The sequence below is a fragment of the Rutilus rutilus genome (assembly GCF_951802725.1).
Source record: "Rutilus rutilus genome assembly, chromosome: 10".
Taxonomy (NCBI): Eukaryota; Metazoa; Chordata; class Actinopteri; order Cypriniformes; family Leuciscidae; genus Rutilus; species Rutilus rutilus.
The window spans coordinates 18,191,570-18,202,407 of NC_140215.1; the positions used below are offsets into that span (position 1 = coordinate 18,191,570).

Genomic DNA, 10,838 nt, shown 5'->3' on the forward strand with positions numbered 1-10,838 from the left:
TCCAGGATTCTTTAATGAACAAAAAGAAAGAAAAGAAACACCTTTTATTTGAAATAGACGTCTTTTGTAACATTATAAATTTCTTTACATACACTTTAATTTTTTAACAGTAGTGTGTCTTGACAAACTTAAAATAAACATGACAAACATTTTGTAAGATTTTTCTGTTTATTTATTGTTTTCTTAGATGGGGTTCATTAGCTTATGACTAAAGACAGAAAAGTGTAAAGTTTAGGATCTTGTTTAAAGGCAGCTTGTATACAAATTAGTATATTTTAGCAAAGAACAAAAAACAATTTCAGGTTTGTGGTAATTTAAGCATTTATAAGTTACATATTCACTTATTTGACTGAAAGTGATCTGTATGAATGGTTATTGATCCAATTAGTTCTTCAATACCTCAAATTGTGACATTATGGCCTGGTTCCACAAAAAGGGCTTAGATTAAGCCAGGATTAGGCCTTTTATACACATGCCTTTATATATAAAAAATTTACTGGCGTGCTTCTTGAGACAAAATAATGGCACTGACATATTTTTAGAAATTATGTTGCTTTCAGTTAAAACAGCTCAAACATGCATTTTAGTCCTGGGACTATCTTAAACCTTGTCTGTGAAACCAGAGGAATGCATTTTAGCACTGCAACATTGTGATCCTGATTATAAAGTAATTTATTGAAACCTCTGAACAGTTAAATACAGTAGATGTTGCAAATGCACCATTTTCAGCAAACTCATTAATTATTAAAGTACTTGCTGTCTAAATGCTGATCAGATTTCTATATCACTTTTGTTAGTCCTTTTTGTTCTTGTGCACATTGTGACTCTTTAAGTTTAATATTCCTAAAATAGCATAAGACACAAAAATAGTACAACTCTTTGTGCAGAAAAGACAATTTCACATTTCAGGTGTAAAAAAAGGCTTATGAAAAGTTGAAAAACAAACAGCTACACTGAATTAAAGAAAGTGTTGAAGATCTGCTGCTGTGTCAGAGACACCCATGTGCGATTCTCGTTCTTCACGGCTCGCAGATCAAAGTCTCCACAACAAACTTGTTTTCAAAATGGCGGATCTTGTGGCAGTTCAGAGCCTCACGCTTCTGCATACCTGTAGTGAAGCACATTCAGCTTTCAGAAGTTTGAAAGTATGCAGCAGCTATGATGTAAAACTGGATCTTACATGTATTCAGTTTATGGCAGGCCAGCGCATTTCAAATGTACTTGCTTATATAGTGAACATAAGAGGAAATACTGTCCTTTTCACTTATGCCCGTATTTGTGCTTAAAACTTGGGTTTATGCAAAGACATAGCCACTGTTTCCTGTAAACACAGTCTTATCAAAGGGTTTGTTTGTGTACGCTTACCCAGTATGGTCTCTCTGCGCTGCAGTCTGTACGTGTCTTTGTCATTGCACAGGTTATTGATGTAATAGCCCAGATCACTGGTGCTGTCCAGCTTCTCTGTCACCATCATCTCTTCGTGCACCAGGTACGACTGAGGAAGATACATTCCTGCCTGCAAAAAACACACAGAGAACGTAAACCTAAGGCCCGGGACACACTGAGCCGATGTCAAATAACTCTCGGCAACCAAAGATGACTATTGTTGCCTCTCGTCGGCTGCATCAAATCTGCGCTTCATCACAAAAAAAAGGATAACTGGCAATGTATCAGCAGGTATCAATCTATTTTTGTCATTCAAAAAGGGAAACCAAAACAACACTGTAAAATATAATATGATCAATAAGTAATCATAACGTGTTTTTACATTGCTTTAACTCATCGACATAAGTTAAGCAATTTTAACTTCTTTTAAGTTATTTAAGATTTTTTAAGCCAGTTTAATGTAATTTAAGTTGAAATTACTTTAAATTTTTAAGTTCAATCAACTTGGATGTTTAAGCAGCAACTTTTTTTTTTTACAGTGTAGGACTGCAGATACACAAACCAAAAACAGCAGCGCTTGCTTACCAGTTTGAATATCAATAATGCTGATCACTTCTTCATTCTAGTCGGCTCATGTTATTATGAAAATATTTGTGCATTCGAATGCTTCGGTAAGATCTTGTAAAACTTGACTTTGTTACTCGCTTTCATTACTTTAGTTTTTATTCTCATGCAACAGCCAATCAGAGTTCTCTCTCTCATTGAAGGCACTGACGCCGATTCAACATGCTGAATTAGCCCAAAAAACCCTGATGGCTTCCGATTAGAGCTGACTAAGCCAACCAATGCTCAAAAAACGGCCCGACGGCTGAACGTTGTTTTGTGTGTCCCGGGCTTCACGTCTGAAATGCATTTGTGTGAGAAAAACCCCAAACAAGAAGTTAGAACCACTTATTGACATGGATTCACAGCGTCTCCTTGTTTACCTTGATGTTGACCAGGAACTCATGGAAATCTTTGGGTGGCATGACGACAGAGGTGTTCAGGGCGATGATGTAGCATTTGTTCAGATTCAGGTCGAGATAAGCAGTCAGCCTCTGATAGCAAAGAATGACATACAGGTTTATTCACAACCAGAGACACGCACTTAAGACTGGCAACATTATTTTGGTATTATAATATAAGATGTAACCAATTATTCAAGATTTAGGGGGGCTAGAAGTAAAAATGTAAGAACTGGTCAATGAAAAATCCATATTGATAATCTAAATATGTCAAGACTTTTTTTCTGACAAAAACTGTGGCGATATTTGCAGCATTCTAGTGTTGTTTAGCATTGAAAAGCCATAAATAATCATGTATTTATGTAAGTAGTATTTGTAAGAGTACAGTGAGAGTATAATTACACCAATGGAAAAAGGTTTGGGGTCTGTAAGATTTTGTACGCATTTATTTGATCAAAATACAGTAAAACCGTAATATTACAAAATACTATTACAATTTAAAATGACTATTTATTTAATTCTATTATAATATGTCTGAATTTTCAGCATTATTACTCCAGTCTTCAGAGTTACATGATCCTTCAGAAATAATTCTAATATGCTGATTTGGTGCTCAAGAAACATTTCTTATGATTATCAATGTTGAAAAGAAAAGCTTTTTTTTTTTTTTGAATATAAGTCTTTTGTGACATTTGTCTTTATAGTCACATTGATACATTCAGTTCATCCTTGCTGATTAAAAGTAGTCATTTCTTTCAACAAAAAAAAAAAGAAAAAAAAAAAAGAAAGTCTTCCAGATCCAAACTTTTCTGAAAACAGTTTTTTTTGTGGTTTTGGGATAAAATCACATATTATAATTATTGCACGTAATATATACTGAAGGGGAAAATCCCTTGTCTCTTCAATAAATCTATATCCTTTTAAATGATTTACATTTATGATTTATAATCAACGTATTAATTAATGATTAATATTTCGCCTTTATACATTATGTGAGTGTGATTACCAAAATGTTCTTTTCAGGTATTCTTTAATGTCTGTATTAAATATCTGAGAGGTGACCGAGGGTCTGGCCCCTGCCAGGAATGCAGTAACAGCGCTTCCTCATTTAGCAATCCCGGCTTCCAGAAATGAAATATGGACTTGTTTTGTAAGGATTGAGAGAGGCCGGTAAACATGCGTCAATACATATATCTGTGTTTCTAGCTTACCCTGACAGCTATAGGTCACAAGGGTCATTGCAATCAATAGTTTAAGTGACCTTTTTTTTGTTAAAGTGTTTACTGTTCTATATTAAAGTTTCCTCTCACTGAGAGAAAGAACATGTTATCTTGATGTTTTGGGAAGAGTCTCCTGTTTATAGTTAGAGCCAAACCAAATCCGACCTTGTAGGAGCTGTGTGTCTGTGTGCGCGTTAGTATTATTGGTTACAGGTTAAGGAACAACTGCCATTATTGGAGATTGACTGACTGTTGTTCCGGACAAGCTTGCGCCCAGAAACGCTGTTCTGATCAATGGAGATATGCTTCCGTCATTTCTTAGCCTATCAGAATCATTCAACCAAAGGCAATGACGTAGCTTAGACCTTGGCGAAGGGCATAATTCTTTCTGGGTCTTTAACTGTTTTGTCCTCAACAATACTTTTTGCGAATTAATATCTAAGAGATTGAACATTTTAGAAAACCAGTCCAATCCCCACTCAGCTTACAATGGATACAAATACTTCAGTACTTATGTTTGAACACAGTGATCATTTTGTTACTAATGATTTACGAATTTTGATCAGCTAATATTGCTTTTCCCCCTTCAGGTTAGCATTTTTGGAAAATACTACAAAAAAGCAAGTTGCCATACACTAATAATACACTAAATGATGATATGTGTGTGGCAGAACACTGTATGTGTGTGTATTTTTGCACCATTTTGAAGTCATGCAGGATGCCAGCTGGATCGCTGTCCTTGAACTCGGGCACTGGCACTTGGATGAGCTCCACCTCATCGTCTTCGAAAAAGCTCACATTCTCTTCAATCTGCCTCAGCGGCATTCCCATCTCCACCTCCACCTCCTCATCAAACTCATAGTCTTCCTCAAAGTACTTCATCCCACAGACAAACACCTCCTCATCCTGTTGGGTTAGAAATACATATAGAGTAAAAAACAAGCACGTTTATGTCTGCATCAACATGTCCAAGAACGGTTGGGTATACACTTCCCTGCCACAAATAATGGTGATTGGTTGAATTTGCATTAATTCTTGCAATCACAAGATCGCAAAATCTATGTTTTATGAAAACTATGATGACAAATGTTTGTCGATGACCTTTTTAATGACTGAAGTTGGGCGTACACTGTGGGAGTTCGGACACTTGGGAGGTTGTCAGCCATTGCACACGTTGCGAGAGAGTTAACCTGATAATCACCTGATAAAAGCTCACCCTGCTATCCGCCATCCCGTTAAAAACCTACTTTTCTTAGGCTAGTTAACTTATGTTCACGTTTCCCTCATTCATGTGTTGAGCGCCACCTCGAGGAGCCATGAAGTAGTGACGCAGGGAAATCTATTTAGAGCGCCTTATTTTATTAATTTAAATATCGATATTTGGCGCCAACGTATCAAAATCAGACCGACTCCATTTGATATATTCTGCTCAAATTAAAGTGTAATCTACTCAGTCTGTGTTCCTTCATGAGCATAAATAAATCCAAACATGGATCTCGACTATATTTGTGATTATAAGGTTGACAAAAAAAAAAACTAAATGAAAAATATAGCAGACGAACAACACTACTGATGATATGTGTGTGGTGGTTATGGATGAACACTGTGTGTGTGTGTGTATTTGCACCATGTTGAAGTCATGCAGGTTGTCTGGATCGCTGCCTCTGAACTCAGGCACTGGCACTTGGATGAGCTCCACCTCATCGTCTTCGAAAAAGCTCACATTATCAGGTTTCTTAGGGAAAAACAGCAAAGCTTGATACAGAATGAACTTACAGGAACAGATCTATAAATGTCCTGCTGTTTGAAGTAGAGATTGACTGATATAAATTTTTTATAACCGATATAATACCAATTATTTGCATGTTTATGCGCCCGATAACCGATATATAGAACTAATAGTTATTTATTGTTTCTGTTTTTACAATTATAACAACACCACTGAACTGAACAAACTTTTTTATTATTAACACTTTTTAAATACTGTAATTTCTGAAATTTCACTCCCTCCTAGCATACAAAACAAAACAATCTAAACCGCCTGAATAAAAAACATTACTACTTTAGTGTATCTTTGCATTTTTTTATATATAACAATAGCATTAATATTAACAACAGGTAAAATACATTTACAAAATGTATTGGTTCAAATGGAGAACAATAATAAATGACAGAGGAAGCATAAATATAAGTATTTGTTATGAAAGGTTTATGTGTTGTTTGACAGGCTAAAGAGAAAAGAGAATGGAACACGTTGGAACGCGCAAACATTGTCAGAAAAATAAACAAAACGGCGAATACATCATAGCGTCCATTTCATCTGGCATGTTATAAGAATTATTAAAAATGTTTTGTCAGTCCGTGAGTTCATATCTAATTTTTAGCGCCAAGTTTAAACTTCATATGAAGCATTTAAGTTACACATCTCATTTTTTTTATTAATTATTAATTAAGTTTATTAATGAAGGGAAACACGTTATTTTACCTTTGAACACCGTAGTTGACTCATCTCCCCTCAGACAAAACGCTGTAATGGCTTTAATTCTCACACGGCCACAAGATGGCGCCATTTATGGGTAAATCCGATAATACAAAACCGATACCCGATTATGGGAAAATTCTTAAATATCGGGAAACCTGATTATTGGTCGATCTCTAGTCTTAAGCATTCTGCCTTGTTTTGGAAGAAAACTTTCTCTCAAGATGTGATCACTTTATGAAGAAATGTCTTTTCCTCTGTTAATACCAGTGACTTGTTTCTTAGAAGTTGCCACCATGTAATGTAAAATGGGCGGCTTGCATCGTCGCACAAACTGTTTTCTGGGTTGTATCTTGCATACTTTTAATCATGGTTGAGAATTGCTTTATGAAACAGGCTTAGACTGATTATGACATAAATATAAAAACTAATCAAAATAAAGATAAACAGTGACACAAGATGACAGGATGTTATAATTTGTTTTTGATAGCACCATGGTTACAGCAATTATCTCACCTCCAACACATAGTACCTATACAGGTAGGCTCCTCCCACAACTATGCCAGAGAGCACGAGAGCCAATCCCAGGCAGAAGCACCAGCACCACACCTTAGACCGTTGACGCACCCACACCGCTGCTTCAGGATCCTACCGGACAGATCACACAGTATAATGATGGTTAACAACACTTAATAACTCTAGATACACACACACTACCATTCAAATCTACTATTTGTTTTACTAGATTCAGCAAGGATGCAGTAAATTGATCAGAAGTGACAGTAAAGACATTCATAATGTTACAAAAAGATTTATATTTCAAATAAGTGCTGTTCTTTTGAACTTTCTATTCATCAAAGAATCCTGATTTTTTTTTTTTTTAATCACGGTTTTCACAAAAATATCAACCAACAGAAATTTTCGACATTGATAATAATAAGAAATGTGCAATTATTTTGAGCACCAAATCAGCATATTAGAATGATTTCTGATGGATAAATGTGACACTGAAGACTGGAGCGGCTACTAAAAATTCAGCTTTGAAATCACAGGAATACATCACATTTTATTCATTAAAATAGAAAACAGTTATTTCAAATTGTATTAATAATATATCACAATATTACCGTTTTACTGTATTTTCGATCAAATAAATGCAGCCTTGGTGAGCAGCATAATAAACAAGGCTTAGGCCTAAATCACAAGGACAGGTTAACAAGAGGATTGAAGTGGTTTCTTAGAAAAAGGGTGATTTCTTTCCAAAATATGAATTTAAACAGAAATGATGACTAATGAAAGTTCTGAGAAAAGAAAAAAGAAAAAAAAAAAGAAGTGAGAATCTCTCTGTTTCTCTGTTTTGGTTTCAAGTCAAAATGTGTTAAAACAGTTTGGTATCAACTTCTGCAAAGTCATGAGGAGGAATAATCAGCAACATTTAATCCATATAACACTTCCTCGCTCTAACAATAACTGCAGTGCAGACAGAAGCTCACACATGAATCAAAAGAGAAAGTAAATCAAGTTGTTTCTATTTGAAGAGCAGAAGGGGAATTCAAGTGACTAAACCCGAATAAAGAAACACAGATAACATTCATAATGCAGGAGTGAGATACTGCCCCAATAAATCATTTCATAGTGCCCTACTCATTTAATCCAAATAGTTTATCCTCATTCAATAACTTAGTGGAAAAGCAAAACCAGTTTTTAGACTTTTTGCACATTCTCTCCTTGACGTAACCACATAAACCCTTTATTGAGTACATGGAGGCGGTTGTTGAATGGCTTTAACCAGGAAGTTAAGAGTCTTTTTAAAGCTTCTGGAAACTTTGGCTTCAGTCATTTCCTGATTCTACCGAGAAATCATATCAAATACTGTTCTATGTTGCATGCTTGTATTTTGGCACTTTAGGATCTTCTTTTGTATTCTTGGCTTGCAGCTCTGACTCCTTTTGCAATACACTCATTATCATAAACATGTTTGAGAGTGCACACATCAAACATGCCTCAACAAGTCTGTCTTTCACAACCCATGAAAAGTCTCCTGGTACTACTGAGTGCTAGGCATTTCTAATGTGTGCTGTGAAAAACACAGCTAAACTATGTCTGGAAGAATCCCATTCGTAGAAATTCAACTGTGTTTACTGCTTCCAACTCACAAAACACAAAAACGTCTTGGGCTACCACCACACAGACATTTGAAGATGATTTCCAGTGTCATAACCGATTAATTCAATAGTGAAATGAAAACAAATTTTATTTACTTCCCTCCCTAATCGCAAACACAAGAAATAAAGTTCCAGTTATGGACTGAACCCATCTAGATATGACACTTGAGCGTTGCATACATTTTAGAACTATGATGACAAAAATAAAAAGTTATTTTTGGCATTGATGATTCCACGAAGAACCTTTAACATACAATTGCAAAAGGTTCTTTAAAGTGGAAAAGGTTCTTCTTCAGATTATTAAATGTTCTTCACACACACACACACACACACACACACACACACACTGAATGGAAGAAATGGTTCTTCCATGGCATCACTGCGAAAAAAACCCGTTTGGAAAGTTTTTTTTTTTTTTTTGGAGTGCAATATAGGCTATCTCTGTAAATAAATATAATATAAATTACCATACTATCATTTAATATACAAGTGGATATTTATCACATCCATGGTTATTTATTTAAATATTAAGTTATTATTCATTTAATTAAAATAAATTGTCATGTTTGAAAGCACTAAACTAAGTGATAAACCTCTGTAGTCATGTTTAACATGGGTAAATTTCCCTCTACACTGCCTGTTAAGTGGTCTATCGATGTTATTCTATTCTGTTCACAGTGCTCTCGAACTGAACATATTCAATCCCTTCGGATTGAAATCTCACTTGAGATGGCAGAATACCATGTGACGTCCAAAGGGCACATATGGTCTAATGAAATGCGTTTAACCATCTTTTTGGGTTTTATTTTTTCTTATTTTGAGGCCCCTGTGCACTTGCCCGTACAGTCCATCCTTGATTGGATCAGTTTACTTTTGTGGACAGTCTAAATAAATCGATTTTAAATTGTGATATTTGGTCCTTATAGTACACACAGAAAAAGACTTTATGCCCTCTGTATCCTACTGTCCTTCCTATTTTAAAGGGCACATTTTATCATTAAAATACAATAAAAGCAATAGGCTAATTCTCTATCAGCATTCAGATATAATAACCCAAAAGTGGTAGTGAGAAAAAAAGAAAAGAAAAAAACCTTCACATTGTGTAATTACTTTCCCAAAAGTTAAAATTTAACCTTAATCGAAGAATATATTTGTATATAATAAATATAATAAATAATATAATACTATAAAATAATAGTATTTCATATTATTGCAGTATTTTTTTGCCAGGGTATATATGGATGAGTGATTATATCCGTCTTTGACAAGCTTTGGGCCGTCAGCCATTTTATATAACATTTTCACTGAACTGATCAAAGTCTGTTCAAACTTAAACAAAGAAACACACACTTATGCATTTGAGATAGTCTAGCCTACTTCTCTCAAGATAATATAAGAACAACGTGCACACATTACTAGCCTTTTTGATTAAAATAATTAAGTAAGACATTATTGGACGTAATATTCCTAATTCAATAAAAGTGAGCAAGATTTGTTAATAACGTACCTGTACATCAGGAATGAGGGTTTCCTTCTTCGGATCCTTTAGGGCGAGAGCCTTGTTAAAAGAAACTTTAACCATACTGAAAGGTCTCTGTGAGTTGTTGTTACCGTGAAAGCGAAAGAGAAGTGAGACAAAACTGAGAGCGTTTAGTTTCCTGATCAGCAGCAGCAATGTTTGTGTGTGACGCACATGACAGATCACAACAGAGGCTCCACTGCCTCTAGTGACAACTACCAGAAAATCAACTACAACACCTGGAAATAACACAGAAATAATTACTAGAAGATTAATTGTTAGCTGTTGTTACTAGGCTACAATTACCTGATTATCTAGTCCACATTTACAAGTAACGAAACGTTACTTGTAAATGTGGACTAGATAATCAGGTAATTGTAGCCTAGTAACAACAGCTAACAAATGGAATAGTTTGTGCATGGAAGCTATACCTTCTCTGGGGTCCAAGATGACTTAAAATGATTTAAAATAAGACAAAACACGCTTTGAAATAAGCTACATTTAAATTATTATCATTTTAATTACAATTATTTTAGTTAGGCTACTTTTTTTAATGCACTCCTACTTCTGTAAATTAAAAAAGTGGAGGAGGGGGCCTTTATGTTGTGGCCAGTATGAGGCCTTATCAAAAAGGTTGAGAACCAGAGGATACAACTGTATAATAATATTTATGCAAATATTCTTATCGAGCTATCAAAAACAAATGTGATTGGCTATCCTTCACCAGCGCTGAGTAATTAACACATAACCAGCTATAAATTACTATTATACCAGCATACTTGTAACCGGGTTATGTTCTTCGTCGTTTACTCTATTACCCCGCAGTTTTAAAAGAACTGTTTATGGGGCTGTTTACACCTGGCCACTTCATGCGTTTGCGTTTTAGATCGGATAGCTATCCGATCGTGAAAAGACCTGGGGCCTCATTTATAACCGTTGCGTAAGCACAAAACAGGCCCTGAAAGAGGCCTACGCCACTTCCGACACATAAGTTGTGATTTATAAAAACAAACTTGACGGAAAATGTGCGCACCTGCACAATACGCAAACTCTGACCCATGCGTA

General features: G+C 35.3%; 1 protein-coding gene across 2 annotated transcripts; it reads right to left on the reverse strand.

Moving 5' to 3' along the window:
* Positions 1-29: 29 nt before the first annotated feature.
* itm2bb (integral membrane protein 2Bb) lies at positions 30-10,431 on the reverse strand. 2 transcript variants are annotated; one of them, XM_084421642.1, is made up of 8 exons: positions 10,205-10,431; positions 9,762-10,012; positions 6,606-6,737; positions 5,238-5,345; positions 4,310-4,516; positions 2,373-2,483; positions 1,366-1,516; positions 30-1,108 (listed from the first exon to the last, which is right to left on the reverse strand). In XM_084421642.1, the coding sequence occupies exons 2-8, from the start codon at positions 9,834-9,836 to the stop codon at positions 1,020-1,022; spliced, it is 873 nt and encodes a 290-aa protein (XP_084277768.1). In that variant the 5' UTR covers positions 9,837-10,012; positions 10,205-10,431; the 3' UTR covers positions 30-1,019. The 2 variants fall into 2 exon arrangements, with proteins under 2 accessions (XP_084277768.1, XP_084277769.1); XM_084421643.1 differs by lacking the exon at positions 5,238-5,345 and having other exon boundaries at positions 10,205-10,416.
* Between the last annotated feature and the right edge of the window lie 407 nt (positions 10,432-10,838).

Coding starts and splice junctions, on each gene's coding strand:
- itm2bb (XM_084421642.1), bottom strand. CDS start 9,836: ATGGTTAAAGTTTCTTTTAACAAGGCTCTCGCCCTAAAGGATCCGAAG. Junction 4,517..5,237: donor ACCTGCATGACTTCAACATG/GTGCAAATACAC, acceptor CTAACCCAACAG/GATGAGGAGGTGTTTGTCTG. Junction 1,109..1,365: donor GCGCAGAGAGACCATACTGG/GTAAGCGTACAC, acceptor GCTTCACTACAG/GTATGCAGAAGCGTGAGGCT.